At 41.7% G+C, this 19,414-nt stretch overlaps 1 protein-coding gene across 1 annotated transcript; it reads left to right on the plus strand.

The window, feature by feature from the left end:
• The first annotated feature begins 11,211 nt into the window (after positions 1 to 11,211).
• On the plus strand, positions 11,212 to 14,528 carry MBL2 (mannose binding lectin 2). The gene is given in 4 exon segments (XM_032608891.1): positions 11,212 to 11,395; positions 11,791 to 11,907; positions 13,304 to 13,372; positions 14,155 to 14,528. Coding segments are annotated over 4 exon segments (744 nt in total).
• Positions 14,529 to 19,414: the final 4,886 nt, after the last annotated feature.

The raw sequence follows: 19,414 nt of genomic DNA on the forward strand, positions 1-19,414 counted from the left end.
CTCCACAGAAGTTCTATAAGCACAGAAAGATTCATCTCATTACATTAACATTTTTAGTTTAAAATATATGTATTTGTAAGTATACATCCAGTAGCATAGAACATAAAATGATTCTTATGGTTTAGTCCATTAGATTCTTATAGTTTCAAGTAAATATTGTTGGTTAACTTGTTCTACTGTAAGAAATAAGAAGATAAAAGAAACGTTGAGTTTTGGTGACTGCTAGTTTGTTTTGTTTTGTTTGTTTGTTGTGTATTTGCTATGATCTCAGAAGAAAATAATGAATTTTTCTTTTATAACATAGTAATAGATTGTATTTCCAGATAAGTTTAGACTTCCTCTGCAAAAAGAGGCAATTACTCCATAAAAATTTTGAAAAAGAGGATTCCTAGAAGCAGAAAACTGATTTAATTTCTACTTAGATACCTTAGTATCTTGAAACAAACCACTCATTAAAGTTATCTTAGTTTTAAAATCCCTATTCTTGACCTTTCTGTTGTTTAGGCCCTAGGTAAACTTCAACTTTTCATTTTTATTTGGAAAATTAAAAATAGCAAAATCACAACTTTGACCAGAAAGATTCTTTTGTTTGTTTTTGGTTTTGGTTTTTCTGCGGTACGCAGGCCTCTCACAGCTGTGGCCTCTCCCGTTACGGAGCACAGGCCCCGGACGCGCAGGCTCAGCAGCCATGGCTCACGGGCTCAGCCGCTCCATGGCATGTGGAATCTTCCCGGACCAGGGCAAGAACCCGCGTCCCCTGCATCGGCAGGCAGACTCCCAACCACTGCACCACCAGGGAAGCCCGACCAGAAAGATTTTAAACATTAAAGTAATGCTAGCTCCTGGAACAAACCCCAGAATGGTTTTATTTCGGGAAAATTATGCATAGAAGTTTATTTTTCACCAATAAATTTACAAACTGCTCTGAAAACTGCTCTCCTCTAAGGGATTCAGAATCTAAGCTCCTTTTGTCATGTGGTTTTCAAAATGGTTATTTGTTCCTAGTTTGTCAAGTGTTTTTTATCATGAAATGGTGTTGAATTTTATCAAACGCATTTTTCGCATGTGGTTTTGTGCTTTATTGTATTAGTCCTTTGTATTGTATTGATAGATTTTCATATGCTGAACCAGCCTTACATTCCTGCAATAAATCCCACTTCATCATGGTGCATAATCCTCTTTATATGTTGCTGAATTTCTGTTGTTGAGATTTTTGTGTCTACATTCATAAAGGATATTTGTCTAAACTTTGATGTCTTTGTGTGATTTTAGTAGTAGGATGATTCTGCCCTCATAGAATCTGTTGGGAAGAATTCCCTCCTCCCATTTGTGAAGTTTTGGAGGAGTTTGTGAAGAATTGATTAATTCTTCTTTAAGTGTTTGGTAAAATTCACCACTGACGATTTCAGGAGATGGACATTTCTTTATGGAAAGTTTGTTTATTACTAAATTAATCACTTTACTTGTTATAGGTCAATTCAGATTTTCTATTTCTTCTTGAGTCAGTTTTAGTACTTGGTGTCTTTCTAGGATATTTTTTTTTCTATTTAATCTAAATTTCCTAATTTGTTGACATACTTTCTCACACTACCCCGAAAATTCTTTTTTATTTCTGAAAGTTTAGACCTAATGTCTTGTCTTTTATCCCTGATTTTTGTAATTTGAGTTTTTTCTCTTTTTTTGTTCAGCCTAGCTAAAGGTTTGTCAATTTTGTTGATTTTTTTCAAAGAACTAAATTTTGTTTGGATGATTTTCTCTATGTTCTATTTCATTTACTTTATTTTCTATTATTCATTCTTCTCTATTATTATTCTCTATTATTATTTTTTCCTTCTGTTTACTTTGGTTGTTTTTTCCTTCTTTCGCTAGTTTCCTAAGGTGGGTATTTAGATTATTGGTTTGAGATCTTTCCCTTTTTTAAAAAACAAAGCTATAGATATTCTTCTAAGCAATACGTTAGCTGTAATTCATAAAGTTTGGTATGTTGTATTAATATTTTCACTCATATCAATATTAAGAGAATTTTTCTTGAGATGCTACTTTACATCCTCTAGAATGACTATAATAAAAAAAGATATGCATTAACAATTATTGCTAAGGATGTGGAGAAATTGGAACCCTCATATCTTGCTAACAGAAATGCAGAACTGTACAGTCACTTTGGAAAACAATTTGGCAGTTCCTCAAAAACTTAAACATAGAATTACCATGTGATCCAGCAATTCAACTCCTAGGTACATAGCCAAGAGTACTGGAAACATAAGTCCACACAAATGTTTGTACACAAATGTTCACTGTACCATTAATCATAATACCCCAATAGTGGAAACAATCCAAAAATCTATCAACTGGTGAATGGTTGGGAGTAGTCAGAGAAATCTTCATTCAGAATGAGATAGTTAATCAAGTCTTGAAGGATAACTAGTGTTTGGTTTGGAAGAATGAAAGGATGAATGTATCCCAGGCAAGGGGATGATGTGAGTAGAGGTACCACTATGAGTATCCATTGTGAGTTTGGAAGTTGTAGGGCCATGAGGTTACAAGTAACGAACACCTAATCTAAATTAACAGAAGTAAAAATGGAATTTATAGTCCACACAACTAAATACACACAACTGAAACATCTCCTGATATTCCTCCCAATCTTTCCAAACTGTAAGTTCCAAAGTGTCAAAGGCAAATGCAGTTTTTGTTTACATGGAGTCAAGATATGGGTATATGGTCAGAACTGTATCTCTTTCTATCTCTGAGCTCTTAATCTTTCCACATATTGACATCATTCTCAAACAGGCTTTTTCTAAGCAGCAGAAAGGATAGCTATTACCAGTCCAAGCCCGTCCTTTCCTTAGACTCTTTTCCTGGGTCCATGTAGCAAATCTTAGCAAATCCATGTAGCAAAGACTCGTCAACTTTTCCTGAGTGACTCACCCATCATTGAAACAATCATGGTGATCTAAAGGCTATAATATATGAACTGAACACAAATATTACTCCACTTCTCATGCAGCAAAGGAGAAGCAGCCCAGTTGAACCATATGGAAAGGATTCATCAGAGAAAAGAGAATTTCATTTACTAGAAGTGGAAGGGAAGAGATCTTGGGGAAATAAAAACATCCAGTGCTCAGTACATAGAAGTCTGAATGGTCTGTCCTGCTGGAATGAATATTTTCAGTTTGTTTTGGAGTCACAAGCAATAAAGGAGAAAAGTTAATTCAGACTAGATTGTGGAAGATCTTGAAAACAAGCGTGTTTTTATTTTACACTGCTTTTTAAAGGAGTAATGATGCTGTTAAAGTCATATATTAAGGAGATTCATCCAGCAGTGGAATAGATAGCAATGAGTGAGGGAAGACAAGCAGATGTCTTGGGTTACTTCGAACATCTAAGGTTGAGGTGACAGTGCTTATGGCTGTGAAAATAAAACTGAGAAAGAATATATGAGATGGTGCAAAAGAAAAATTGACATGACTTTTTGAAGTCTGGGTGAAAGATAGAGATAGATAAGAAAAAATACTGGCAGGGAGACTTTAAGGAAAACACTAGATTGAACTGTGGGTTATAGAGTAAGGAATGTTTAACTTTTTTTCCTTTTTATTTGACTCAAATCTGAATACAATGCTACAAAACTAAAGATCACTGTGGATGCATATGTAATTTTATTTTTTTATATTCCCAGTGAATATCTCTAGGATATCGTTGCTATATCCAACAATTCCCATATACACAGCTTCACAAACTCCCGCCTTTTTTTATCTGTGAATTTTTGTAACTTTGTAAATTCAATGCATTATACCAGACTAAGACATAAGAAATCTGGGAAGTTGGACAATATTAGTTATATCAGAAAATAACTTAAAACTCTAAGGGGCAAATGTCAAAAGCCCTTGCTTACGTTGAATGTGGATTTCTAAATTTACAAAAAGAGAAGAGTCTTGAGAAGACTAATTTTACACACATATATTATATATGATACATATTTATTGATACTTGTAACAGAGAAGTCGTGTGTAGTAAAAGACATAAGAGGCCCCCTACTTAAAAATGTTACGTAGTATCCGGAACAGGGAAGTTATGTTGTTCTCCCTTGTCTCTCAGTTCCTATCCCGGGGCCTGACACAGAGCAGCTTCTAGGAAGTAATGTATAGAATGAGTGAACAGGTATGGGGATGTGTGATGTCTCAGTGTAGCCCTTGGCTCACTACAATTCTGAGTTTGGTCACTAGATGGCAGGGCTGACCAGTAATTTCTCTTTGGGACCTTCGAGGAGGATGATCCTCTGGGAACCTGTCCCTGACAGTGGTCCCTTGGAAGCCACACAAAGCAGCCTGAAGGACAGAATCCCCCTCCCCACCATCCCATCTCTCTTTAAATAGGGGAGTCAACTGGGGAGCCCGGTGCTCCTGGGTCAGTCTAACCTGGTTACTCTGGGCCTCCCATCAGTCTGTTCCCTCACCGATTGCAGGAAGCTCTCATTCCAGGTCCTTTTCTCTGTCAGGGGAGTTCTTTTCTCAGAGGGCTAAGGGGTCTCATATGCATACAACACTCTGGTCTTCCCTCCAACATATTTCTGGTTTTTAAGTATTTTTCTCATGCCCATGTAACAGCTTGAGGACTGAGACTTACAAGGTGAGAGCATTTGCCTAAGTCACAACGCTCAGGTCAGAATGGAGTAGAATCAGGTGTGTGTATGTCCCCTTCCTTGACCTCCCTCCTGCCTTGGGGGGTTGGGGGCTAGGCACACAAAGGAAAGTGGAGGAGGGGCAGCTGGCATCTAGCTCAGCCATTCCTGGCAAGAACTAGCCTTTCCTTGGCCCTTCTAACAGAGCACATCTTCCTTAACCCTCTCTCCCTCCCATTTTATTGCCCAGCTACTTTCCTCTTCCAGGACTTTCCTATCCAGGACAGTCTCACCTCTTTACCCAACTTCCCATTTCAGAGAAGTGATCATGGGAATTGGTTGGGTTCCCCTGACCTAAGAGGGCTGTTAGTCAGCTTGGGCTGCCTCAGCAAGATATCACTGAATGGGTAGTTTAAACAACAGATATTTATTTTCTCACAGTTCTGGATGCTAGAAGCCCAAGATAAAGATGTAAGCAGAGATGGTTTCTGATGGTTCCTACAAGGCTATAGGTGGCCTGTTGCCTGCTTTCTGTGTCCTCTCATGGGCTTTTCTGTGTGAGTGCACAGAGAGATGCAGCTTCAGAACCCAGAAGCAGCGAGACCCGCACCTCTACCCTCCTTGGCTCTCAGGCTCTCCCATGAGTCTTGGCTGGAGGAATTCCTGATGCTACATATGTTGATAAAGGGCCCACTCAGGGCATTTGTGGACTCCCTGTGTACACTGACATGGACATGCAGATATACCTACTGTGCCAGTTACCAAAGGACTCTTGGCTACAGATTTACTCTTCCATATATGCTCTGTGATAAGCCACAAAATTCCTTTAAGCATTTCTCCTTTAAAGTGAGCATGATCAGGAATGTAAATTGGTACAACCACTAAAAAACTAAAAATAGAACTATCATATGGCCCAGCAATCCCACTCCTGGGCATATATCTGGAGAAAACCATAATTAGAGAAGATGCATGCACCCCAATGTTCACTGCACTATTTACAATAGCCAAGACATGGAAGCAACCTAAATGTCTATTGACAGAGGAATGGATAAAGAAGATGTGGTACATATACAATAGAATATTATTCAGCCATGAAAAAGAATGAAATAATGCCATTTGCAGCAACATTGATGGACACAGAGATTATCATAGTAAGTGAAGTAAGTCAGACAGAGAAAGACAAATATCATACGATATCACTCATATGTGGAATCTAATTTTTTTAAATGATAGAAATGAACTTATTTACAAAACATAAACAGACTTACAGATATAGAAAACAAACCTATGGTTACCAAAGGGGAAACATGGAGGGAAGAGATAATCAGGAGCTTGGGAAGAACATACACACACTACTATATAAAAGATAGACAACCAACAAGGACCTACTGTATATCACAGAGAACTCTACTCAGTATCTGGTGATAACCTATATGAGAAAAGAAACTGAAAAAGAATGAATATATGTATAACTGAATCACTTTGCTGTACACCCGAAACTAATACAACATTGTAAATCAACTATAACCCAATAAAATAAAAAAATAAAATAAAGTGAGCAGGATAAGCTTTCACAATAGAGGGCACTAGAGAGAAGCTGAGAGAAAAAGGGGACCCTCAGTTTCTTGATGCAGCTTGACTTGAGAATATCCTGGGAGCTCCGTCCTTGCCAAGATCCAACACACAGTCTCTCCTTCAGTCAATGAGCTTGACCACAATCTTCCTGCAGCCTCCTTGGCAGGGAATCCTGGGCCTCAGGCTTTTTGCCTGCACAACTGCCCTGATTTCCCCTGTTTGTCACCCTCCCCCCAGGTGTGTCTCCCCAAATCCTCCTGAAGCAAAGGCTCTTGGTCGAGGACCAGCACCTTCTAGGTCTGCTACATCTTCGCCCCACTCCTCCTGCTAAAATTTGAGGCTCAGCCAGAATATGTGGTCTGCCTAAACTCAGAGTCATGAGCCCAAACCAAGCCTTCAGGTTCCAAATCTCAAACTTCACCTCTCAGCTGAGGTTGCCCAGGAACACTGCTTCCCAGGGGAAGAAGGCTATTGTAACACCATCCTGGAGGCAGTGAAGGCCTTGTCTTAAGCAGGATGGTATGATAAGCTGCATGCCGTGCATTCCGAGTGTGGATCAGAAGACAGTATATCACGGCATAGCCAAGGCAGTAGGTTGTCCCTGGTCCACAGATGAAGAAACAGGATCTGAAGGAGACAGAACTTGGCCAAAGTCACACGGCCAGGAAGTGGCAGGGCTGGGATTCCATCCCATTAAAGGAAAGTGATGTAGAGGGGCAGGCAGTCCTCCTACAGGTCAGACAGGCAGCACTGTTGTCTGGTGGAGGTGTGCTGGGAAGGGCCTAAGGTCCAGAACAAATGTGTACAGCAGCCTTATTAGGTGGAGTGCAGACTGGGTAATCAGGGGCTGATGCATGTGGAAAGGGGTATCTCATGATAGGAAAGGCCTACTGGAGACTGTGGAGGATGGGAAGAGATTCAGTTGCATCCAGAGCAGTGGCTCAACTTTCAGATTGACTCTCCACCCAGATGTCCACCCCTTCCCAGCTCAGTTCCAGGAAGCTTCCTGACCTCTGGACTAAGTGTTCAATACAAACAAGCACAGTGATCAAAGCCAGAACTTCCAGTGTGACCTGGAGTCAGCTATCTCATTTTACCTCCTCCACTTTGGAGTAGGAACAAGGGGAAAGTCTGGATGCTGAAGAGTAGGGGAGGGAGATAAGCAAGTTTCCAGCAGACTTTTTTAGGCCCTGGATGTCCCAGTCTCTGTCCTTTGCTTTAGGCACGTGGCTCTGTACCATCCTGCAGTTTTTTCAGGCCCAGGGGTTGGGTCAGCAGGAAGTAAGGAAACCAGACCTTCCACAAGCCAAGGACCATCTAGTTGGAAAGGACGTGGAAGGTAATCTCATCCATATTCCTTCTGGTGCTTGGAGGCCTCTACTACACCCACACCACATGGCTCTGCAACCTCTGTTTGAAGCTCCTGTGACGGATTCCCTCACCACCCTAAGCTAAAAGGGCATTTGATGACAGCTCTATTAGAAATGTTGTCCAGAATTGAATACATTTTGCTTCACAAAGTTATTGTTCCATCCCTTCTTGATCACTAGCACCTGATTCAAGCCATTTACTCACAAGATACCCATTATACCCCCTACAATAAGTTAACTGGCACCCAGATATTCAAGTCAGAAACTTGTATGCCCAAATTCCTTTTTTCTGCTCACCATTTCACACCCAACAAACTCCCAGGTTCTATCTACTATACTTTGTAGATGTTTCTCAAATGTGTCTAGCTTCTTGATCCAGCTGCCATTACCCTGATTCTGGCCACCATCATCTGCCGTTTAGACGATAGTAAGTACTTCCTTGCAGGTCAGCTTTTTTCCAGCCTTGCTCCCTTCCAACCTTGCTCCACATTTTAGTCAAAACAAGCTTTGAAAAGTTCAAATGTGATCATTCCTCTTCTATTGGAATTCCTCTAATGATCCTTGGGAGGAGGTCCAAAGTCTTACACAGTTTATAAGTCATATCATCGATAGGTTTATGCCTTATCTCTCACCATTTGGATCTCACACTGTTAAGACCAACCAGACTGAACAGTACTATCCTTGGGAACCTGGCCTACTTTTTCTCACTTTCAAGCCATTGTACAGACTATTTCCATTGTAAAACTTGGACAAAGCACTGAAGGAAGCAGGGATAATCTTTAGATCACCCACAGCTTCCTTGAGACTCCCTTTGGAAACTTTTTCATGTGAAATAATTTTAATCTCACAGACAAGTTGAAAAAAATAGTAAAGAAAGGTGTCATGTCCTCTTCATCCATCATTCACCGATGGTAGGATCTAACGTACCAGAGTGCAAGTATCAAAACCAGGAAACTGACATTGGAACAATACAACAATAAGATATGGATGTTATTTGAATTTAACTATTTTTTACCTGCATTTTTTTTCTTGGTGTACAGTTCTATGAAATGTTATCGCAATCATAGGTTTGTGCAATCACCACAATTAAAGCACAGAACTATTCCATCACCCACAATGAAACTTTCTTGTGCTATACCTTTATACCTTCCCTGAAGCCCTATTCCCTGCCAACTGCTGATATGCTCCCCATTATTCAATTTTGTCATTTCAAGAATATTATATGAAAAGAATAATACAGTTTGTAAACTCTTGATATTATATTTATTTTACTTAACATAATGTCCTTGAAATTCATCCAAGTTATTGTATTAATTAAGAGCCTGTTCCTTTTCTTCTGTGAGTTTTCCATGGTTTATTTATCCATTCACTTGTTGAAGGACAATTGGGTTATTTCCAGGTTTTTTTTCTGCTAGTAAAAATGAAGCTTCCAAAATGTGGTATTTACATATAATGGAATATTATTTAAACTTAAAAAGGAAGGAAATTCTGATACCTGCCGCAACATGGATGAACCTCGAAGACATTATGCTAAGTGAAATAAGCCTGTCACAAAAAGACAAACCCTATATTATTCCACTTATCTAGGACACCTAGAGTAGTCAAATTCATAGAGACAAAAAGTAGAACAGTGGTTACCAAGGATCGGGGGTGGGGCTGGGGGTTGGAAATGGGGAGTTATTATTTAATGGGTACAGAGGTTCGGTTTGGGATGATGAAAATATTCTGGAGACGGGTAGTGGTGAAGGTTGCACAACAATGTAAATGTACTTAATGTGGCCAAATTGTATACCTAATAATGGTCAAAATGGTAAACTTTATGTTATTCATATTTTACCACAATAAAAAGTAGAAAAGTAAATAGATAGAATATAACATCATGGAGTATAAGTAATATGAAAGAAAATAAAGCAAGTTAAGAGGATAGAGAGTGGGACCACTTAGATAAAGTTATCAACACAGATTTCTCTGAGACAGGAATGTCTCAATAGAAGAGAAAGAGCCAGCCGGTGACATGATGGAGGGGACATTCAGGCTGGGAGAAAACCAAGTGTAAAGCCTGAGGCAGGAGTGGTCTTGGTATGTGGAAGGCAGCAAGGGGTGTGCCGTGCCTTCGTGGATGAGCGTGTGTGCACTCCTGCGTGTCTGTGTGCACGGTTAGTGTGCCCAAGCACGTAAGCACATTCACAGGCGCCTCTGCGTTTCTCATTGCAGACAGGAATCTCGACACGATTAACCACGTGAGCCAGATCATGCTGACTCAGCAATGAGGACTGCCCAAATGATGGCGATTTAAAGGAAGAAATGTGCAGTATTAAAGAAAACAGCCACCCAGCACTGCACCAGAAGCCCCTGGGAAATGCTCCTAAGAAGAGTTTAGTGCAGCTCTAAGAGGACTTATTAATCTGGGGTTGAAGGTCAGGCCCATACTGTCCTTGTTTACAAGCCTGATTGGACCTTGCGTTACTGAATCCAGCCTCCTCCCTCCACCTAAGGCACCTGCCGGCACCCTGCTGGAGGGCCAGTTTCCTCGTGACTGTATCCCTGCTTTGCAGAAGCCGTGGTAAGTCCTTTCTGGTGAATGGATCTGGGGTCCTGGATCAAATGTCTAGGGATTTGACTTGATCTTGGAGGCCTAGAAAATACTTTCTAGGGTGTGTGGGGAGATGGCAGGCAGAAGCCATGCTGGGGGTATCTCTTTCTCTGCTTACGCTGGGGTATCTGTGACTTTCCCGGATTCACCTGACCATTTGCAAATGACACTGTGCCTTTGTTTTCAAAGGGAGCCGAGAAGGATTAGACCCTTGATGCTGGGCTGCTGAGGTTTCCTGGGGGAGGGACAGCTGGAAGAGGACTTTGAAGGACATAAAATGTCAGGCTTGAGAAATGAGAAGGGTATTCAAGGAAGGTGTTCTAATTGCCAGTGGTTTTGACTCATAGGACACACAGAATACCTGCCAGGAAGTAGAGAGGGATCTGGCACCCTGCCTGGGTCAAGATAGTGAGAAATTTCCAGAGAAACTTCTCTCCCTGGCAAGTCTCTCTTACAGTGGGAAATAAAACATCAAGAGGAAACAAACTCAACTTAATTCTGGCCAGGTTAGTAACTAGCAGTGACTCTTCCTCCCCGGATCATTAGCCTGCAGCTTAGTGAGTGCCACTGAGTAGATGTTGGTTAACTGGCACTGAGGGCAATGGACTGTCCAGGTATAAGGATGGGATGCAGGTGGCAGATGGGCCCAAATATGAAAGGTGAGACAGAGAGAGCTGGGTCTCCATTCACGTTCACTCCCCAAGTCAGCAGGCATGAGTGAGCTGGCAATGTTATGCCTATTTGCTCTCACAAAGGACACAGAGAGCACACTCCTAGCCTTTTAGCAGTAACACTAGAGGCCAGGCACTGGTAACCCCTTCTCCCCGACAATGCAAGCTGTTATGACTACCTTTGCTGAAGTAGTAATACAACGTCACAGGAGGATTTACTTTTCCAAATTCCCAATCTGGAGGCCAGGAATGGGTCATCCATCTCTATATCACCTGTGCCCAGTATAGGTTATAGGAAAAAGGGCAGGTTCAGTAAATATGTGTTGATTAACTGAACAGGATGAGATAATCTTCCTTGACTTTTCCCACACCAAGGTGAGGACCATGTCACTGTTTCCATCACTCCCTCTGCTTCTCCTGATTGTGGTGACAGCATCGTGTATAGAAACAGAAAACTGTGAGAATGTACAAAAGACTTGCCCTGTGATTGCCTGTGGTTCTTCAGGAATCAACGGCCTCCCAGGCAAAGATAGGCATGATGGTGCCAAGGGAGAAAAGGGAGAACCAGGTACAGTTTGGGCTGTTCTATCTCTGTGACTCTTTATCTTCCAAAGGAAACTGCCTGGAGATGTGAGGAGGATAATGTCATATTCATGTAGCTTGTATTTCTCTCAACTACAAATTATAATTCAAAAGAGAGATACAGCTCTGACTCTGGCATCCCAAACTTCCACCAGGAACTGGTGACACCTGGTGGTCCTGCCGGCTCAGGAAGTTGACCCTCGAGGCAGACCATCCCATGGGACACAGGAAGCTTTCCTTCTATGGTCATTAGAAAGAGCGGTTCAGAATGTGAGCCCTGGATCAGTGTCTCCTTTCTCCTGGGAAGGGATTGGGCATCAAGCTTTTGGAGAAACAGAGCAGGAACGCAAATACTGTCATGTTTCCTTAGTCCTCCAACAGGTCAAGGACTCAGAGGCTTTCAGGGCCCTCCTGGAAAGGTAGGGCCTCAAGGAATGCCAGGGCCACCTGGGTTACCAGGACAAGTGGGCCAAAAAGGAGACCCTGGAGATGATTTGGGTAAGGAATTTACTTCAGCAAGGTCTAGGCTGAAGGCCCCCAGGGTCTGGCAACTCTGAGTACCATGTGGGAGATGCCCCTTCTCCTGCTGCTTCCTGGGAAGATGCCCAACTCTGCTTCCTGACCCAGCAGCCTCTAGCTTCTCTAGGTTACTTAGAGCCTCAAGGGATTCCTATCAATGCCTGAATACAGACTCACAAACCCTTCAGAGCCAAACCCTCATCAGGTGCCTCCTGGAGGAGCTAAGCCTAGGCTCTCCTGCAGCTGAAACAATCCAATGTGAGGCTCTGGTCCAAAAGGGATAAAATAGGTTATCTATGTGTTGGGCTTGTTATGCCTATTTTCACAGCAATGGTAGATACATGGTATGCCAGTTATCTCTTACCTCATGAGAAACAAACAAAACACAGCCATTTATTTAAATCACGAATCTATGAATCAAGTGATTTCTTTGCTGGTCTCAGATGGACTCACTCATGTGTCTGTGGTCAACTGATGGCCAATGGTCTCACTTACATGTCTGGCTGTTGTTTGACCATCAGCTGGAGTGATGAGCGTAGCTGAGCCACAGATCTCATCCTCCAATTGACTCACCTGGGCTTATTCACATAGAGATGATTACAGGATTTCCAAAAGAAGAAAGATCAGAAGCTTTAAGGCCTCCTGAAGGCTTAGGACACATACATTATTGCTTCTGTCACATTCCATTGGTCAAAACAAGTTACAAGGCCCGCTCAGATTCAAGGAGTGGGGAAATAAACTCCATTTCTTAATGAGAGAAGCTGCACCACACTGAGGTCACTGTGTGCCATCTACTACACACAGCTTGTTGCCTCATGCCCTCCCCTCTTGGATAATGGGCAACTCACAAAAATCCTGGTTTACTGATTAACAGAACAAACTCAGGGAAAAACAAAACAAAAAGCAACAAAAACAAAACTTCCCCAAAGACAAAACCCTGCAATCTTTATAGTCAATATTCACCAGCTCATAATAATTCCTCAAGTATTTTATTCCACAAGTTTACCCATGATAGAGCTATTTGTTTGGGGAAAAAACCAATTAGTGAATAGCTTGGCGTGTGGAGTGCTATAATGCTTGGTCAACAGGGAGTGTATGTATGTGCGTGTGGGTGTGTATGCGTGTACAAAGTGTCTTTCCATACATTCAACAGATGAGTGATGTTTTGGGCTGGATGGAAACAGAGATACTTTTCCTTCTTTATGCTTCTTTATGCTTAAAATATTTTTCATTTTCTTTCAAAGAGCAAATGTCAGTATAAAAGAAACTCTTATCTTGATTTTTTTTTTTTTTTTAGTTTGAAAAGTACCCTACCCCCTTGTAGTTCTCAGATGTCTTTTCAACAATGCTCTTTCACTTTGTTTTAATTTTCTAGGTAACTATATTAGCCAGGCTACTTCAGAAAGAGCAGCTCTGTGATCAGAACTGGACCAACTCAAAAAATATAAGCCTTCTCTCTTACTTTTCAGGCAGCTTGAAGTTTGGGAAAGTGGAAGGCAACAAATATTTACTGAATACATGTAATTTTCTAGTACCTGGATAGATGCTTTTCATATTCTGACCTCATGAAATCCTCACAACAACCTTTTGGTAGAAACGGAAGCAAAGGAAAATTACATAATTTGCTCAAATGCACAGAGCTAATAAATGGCAGAGGCAGTTTATAAATTGAAGGCAGTCTGATACAAGACCCTGATCCTTTATCTTTACTATCAGTGTACATATGTGTCACTGAAAATGGGACCTATGCCTCTTTCCTCCTTGTTATGCTGTTGCTGAGAACTGCTGCAATGAGGCTAACCTGTTTCCTGGGCCTAGGACAAATATTCTCAGACATTTAAATTTATTTTTAAGTTAATATTGGGGTAAAACTTAGAATTCCAATTATATGTATTCTAGAACTCTGGTCCAAAAGGACAAAGGCCTTTGTTCCATTCTGTTTCTTCAGATTAGGGCTGCTAGGATTTAACAAAGAAAAAATATAGGACACCCAGTTAAACTTGAATTTCAGGTAAACAACAACTAATTTTTTTTTAGTATAAGTATGTCCTAAAAATTGCATGTGAGACACTTATACTAAAAAATTTCATTGTTTATCTATAATTCAAATATAACTGGACATACTGTATTTTATGTGGCAACGCTACTGTTGAAGGCTTTGTCCAGAAAAATATCTTGAGGTGGACTTAGAGACAAGCCAGTGTCACCTATATTTTCCCATTTTAGGGCTGATCTTCCCTTCAGGCAAAAAAGTTGGGGAAAAGTTTTATTTTACCAATGGTGAAAAGATGACCTTTGATGAAGTGAAGACTCTGTGTGCCCAGTTCCAGGCCTCTGTGGCCATTCCTACTAATGCTGAAGAAAACAAGGCCATCCAGGATATAGCCAGTGGAGGGGCCTTCCTGGGCATCACAAATGAGGAGACTGATGGCCAGTCTGTGGATCTGACAGGAAAGAGGGTGACCTACCAAAATTGGCATGATGGTGAGCCCAATAACGCTGGTTCTGAGGAACACTGTGTGACACTCCTGGTGGACGGCACATGGAATGACATCACCTGTTCTGCCTCCTTTGTGGCTGTCTGCAAATACTCTGCCTGAGGGAGCGTGACCCTCAGGCCCTCCTGTCCCTTTGCTCATCTCACAGGTCGACAGTCTGGTTTGAAAGATAAATCTATATCAATTTCCCATACCCAGTATTGAGTTGCCCCTTTGAGGGAAATCAGAGACAATGAGAAGAATGGATTGAGAATGATGAGATGTGGGAGTAAAAAGTGAGAAGAGACTGATAGTGGCCTAAGAGTTTCTGGTTCAGACCCAATCACTAATAATAATCACTAACAACAATAACTACAAAATAATAATAGTAATAATAGCAGGAGCAGTACTAGTAGTACTAAGAACAAAATTTTAAATGTTTACTATGAGTTAGGCCCTACATTATGTGTAGTACATTAATTACCTAATTTAATTAGGCTGCTAATTTTTGTTTGAGTAGTGTTATCTAAGGTACAAAACTAAAATGGATTTATTTTTCTTTTACTCTAAACACTCGTGTTCTGTTGAGCCTTTCTTTCTCTTTGGGTCGAGAGCTCCCCTAAATGACATCTTCCCAGGCGAATTCCATAGCTTTTCTGCCAGTCTCAGGTATTAACAGGATCGATCCCTGATCAGGGAACTAGATCCCACATGCCGCAACTAAGAGTTTGCATGCCACAACTAAAGATCCCGCATGCTGTAACTAAAGATCCCACGTGCTGCAACTAAAAAAAAAGAGAGATCCCGCATGCCACAACAAAGATTCCTCACTCAGCAATGAAGATCCCATGTGTTGTACCTAAGACCCATCACAGCCAAATAAATAAATCAATAAAATAAATATTTTTAAAAAAGAGAATACCTCTGAGAGGACCCCTAGTCCTACCTTCTCTCTGCCCGCTGCCTGACTCTTTCTTTACTATGTTTACAGGAAAGATAGCATTTGGATAATATAAAAAATATGTTCAGACTTCTTGTTTCAGCTCCAACATGTGATGGATTTGAAAGTCAAACCCCCCATTCTCACAACAGCAAAAAAAGCTAAACAAACTTAAAATAAATGACTTTTCTTAGACCCTTCAGAGAACTGAGTTCACAAGGCAAACTGTCTAAAGATGAAGTCCCTATCCCCCTGTAATAATTCAAGACTGAAAAATTTATTTTAATTTTTCCTGATGATCCCATTTTTCATTTTCTGATTCTGCTCAGGCTGAGCCAGAAGGGTGTCACTGACATCTTGTAGAGCCTGAGCCCTTCTTCAGCAGCCCAGCCTAGACCACCTGCCCTTTAAGTGGATGTGGCTCCTCCAGCCCCTGTAAGTCAGGACTGGTGACACTCCAAACCGCCCCCCCCACCCCCACTCCACAATTCCATGCTTTGAGGGGTTGGAATGACTTATAAAAAGGTCACAAGCCACATCCATGAATATGAAAGAACTCCACATAGAAGCAGTAACTAGAGGCAGAAGCATACAAAAAACAGAAAAGAAAAACCCTCTCAAACCCATTTTCACCATGGTGACACTCAATCAGTGACAGTGCTTAGGCCACACTGAATTTAAACACATTTGGGGAAATTTTCCCATTTTTCAGTCATTTTTATCAGAGTTCCTATTTCTCAGGGACAAATCAGCTTCAAATACTGCCTTTTCTCTCAGTGAGTGGTTTTTGAGATGCTGTAACATTTGAGAAAAGTTAACTAACATGTTAGGTCCTGAGATCCTAGCCTTTATTTTCCTGTGACCACACTCTCCCTGTATAACACTTCACCCATATTTGAAATCTCCTAATCTCAACCTTCTCTTTTCAGTGCAAAATGTGGCATGGGGTCTTTCCGTGAGCAGCCTCCACTCCCTCTAGAGGACAGGCCATCCCACACAAAACATGGGGCAACCCTCCCAGTAGAGTTCATGGCTTCGTCCTTAGATACAACGGCCTCCTTTCTCTCAGTTCCCACCTTGCAGATCCCATACCTACCACAGCCCAGTGCCTTGGAGCCACTGCTGCTCTCTCCCCTTCCATTATGCTCTAAGCCTGTGAAGCCTCTCACCTTGATGAGGCTCCCTTGAGTCCATGTTGGTGTCTGCTGGACAATTATTCTCAGGGACCTGAACTGTTACTGCCGCTGCAGAGGTTTCTGAAGCCTGTGCTTTCAGAGCCCTTGGGGAGGACGTGCAAGCTTTCTGCCGTGTGATCTCTCCAAATCTGCTCTTACAGCTTACCAAAGCCTCATTTGACATCAGAAATGTTCTTTTCTGTCATACTGTTTTCTGTTTGCATTTTTTTTCTCTCTCTCTTTCCCTCTCTCTTTCTTTCCCTCATCTCCCTCTCTCCTGTTTAAGTTTTATTGCATAATACCTGAAAAGAATCCTGGTTTATACTGAACAGATCCTCTTTGTGACTTGGGGTTAGGCAAAGTTTCTTAGAAAGATCAGAGTAATCAATAATCATTAAAGGAAAACATGATAAATTCCATCTCATCAAAAATTAAAGGTTGATTTAGTTTCTCAAAAATTAAGAAAACATATAAGTACAGCATGGCCTGGAGAAAATATGTGCAAAACATATATCTCAAAGAATACCCAGAAACAACTCCTACAACTCAATAATGAAAAAAACAAAAATGGCGGGGTGCTCAGGGACCAAAGGGTAAGAAATGAAGCCAAGGGCAGGATGTTCTTTGTGTCCTCAGCCAGTGATTCCCATCCCCTCATGTTGTGAGTTGAACTGTGTCCCCCAAAAAGACATGTTCAAGTCCTAACCCCCAGACCTATGTATGTAACCTTATTTGGAAAATAGGTCTTTGCTGATGTAATAAAGTTAGGATGAGGCAATACTTGATTAGGGTGGGCCCCAATCCACTGACTAGTGTCTTCATAAGAAGAGGAAATTTGGGGCACTGAGAAACAGACACACACAAGGGAGAATGTCATGTGTCAAGGAGGATACAGTGATACATCTACAAGCTAAAGAATGCCAAGGATTGCTAACAACCATTAGAAACTAGAAAAGAGGCAAGGAAGAGATTCTTCCTCAGCACCTACAGAAGGAACCAGTCCTACCAATGCCTTGATTTCAGACTTCTAGCCTCTAGAACTGTGAGAGAAGAAATTTCTGTTGTTTTAAGCTACACAGTTTATGTAATTTATTATGGCAACCCTAGGAAACTAATACACTCAGCAACTCAGGATACTTCCTGTGTCAACATGACAGTAGACTAGAGTGTTACCTGGTGAACAGCATCCTGAGTTTCAATCTTCTGGTGAGAGAGAGGGAGGGAGGGACAGAGAGAAAGAGAAAGAGAGAGAAACACTGAGATATTCAGTGAGCTATTTATCTGTCATATGGCAGGAGACTCTGTTAGATGCTTTCCAGGACCTCCAGAAACAGTCACCCCTGGGCCTGGGCTCACAGGTCTGACCACAGTCAGGGTACCTCCCTACCTGGGGATTCATGAGAAGGGAGTGGGCTACTGGAGACTATGTGATTCAAGGGCTAGGACTTGCCAGCACCCACCAGGATAATGGTAGCTTTGACTTTGACCCCACATGAGGATGTTTTCATAGAACTAAAGGTCTGGACAAGAAGCTGCAGGTCACCCTCAGGAAAACCTTAGGCTTTTAACAAGAGGTGAAGGGAAGCCCTGGGGTCCAGGGAGTCCATGTAGCCCACAGCAGGACTCGATCACTTCAAGCAGAGTAAGTAGTGGGGAGTCGGCTGGGAGAGGACCAGGAAAGAGCCAGAGGTGTTCACAGCTTGGATGCCACGTAATTTAAATCTTTATAAAGGATAGAATCAGGAAGGGACAAAAAGTGAGAAAAATTCTATCTCAGCAGAGGTAGAAGAGGTTTCTGAGCACCTATTATGTATCACATTTTGTCCTCAGGAGGTTTGTACCATGTCCTCATATAACATTACTTTACAGATGAGGAAAAGAGAATCTGACGGGTTGGAATACTTGCAGAGGGCACACAGTTACTATGATGTAGCTTTAGGAAGCTGCAAATTCAGAGCTTACTCCAAACTCATTTCATCAAGCATATTCTCCATATGTTATTTCATACCCCAGGGTCACAAATAGATTCAGATGACTACTCTCATTTTTTTAATCCCAGTTTCTGGTCAGTGCTATGTTGTAGACAGGACCTTCCTTTCAGAGCTCTCTCTACAGGGTCTTCTATTTCATGTCCCACTCAACTTAGCATCACTCAGAGATGCCAAAAGAGGAGGCACAGAAGACACTGATGAGGACAGGTGGCCAAACTCACAAGGAAAGACAGCATGACACACACAAAAGATGATCAGGCAGACCCCTACACACACACACACACACACACACACAAGAAATACTCAAGGAGACACACATATACAACAAACATGCATACACATACATACATAGATGCATAGACACCCACAGACCCTGATCAAAACCCAAAGTTTGGCCCCTGTGTTCTCCAGCTCTGACCTTGCAGGATTACATGGTCATGGTGGGAAATAGGGCCTTTGCCAGCAAGAGACTGTTGTTTGGCAGCCCAGTGAGAACTGTGTGTCCATGTTGGTACTACCATTGCCACCTTGTGAACGTAGAGGAGAACACAGACATCATCAGCTTCTTGAAGAAGGTTAACACTCATACTTACTTGGGACTGAGAGTGGAGTGGCCCCACATCCAGAAAGTTCCTCAACATGGTTGGGACCCATGTGCACCACATCATTTGGTACCCAGCAGTGCCTGATGGAAAGAGAAAAGTGTGTGGAGATTTGTCATGAAAGGACATAAACTGTGTGTAGTCCCATCTCACTCTCTTTGAGTTCCACATGTATCAGGAGGGTCAAGATAGTTAATGTTTGTCCTGAGAAGGGACTCTCTCAGGCCCTCCCTCAGGGCACCAAAATCTGAATGGTAATTTTCAGTTTGAGTCCATTAGTCTGGACAATTTCATGTGATAA

Source organism: Phocoena sinus, chromosome 16, assembly GCF_008692025.1.
Source record: "Phocoena sinus isolate mPhoSin1 chromosome 16, mPhoSin1.pri, whole genome shotgun sequence".
In the NCBI taxonomy this organism is placed as follows: Eukaryota; Metazoa; Chordata; class Mammalia; order Artiodactyla; family Phocoenidae; genus Phocoena; species Phocoena sinus.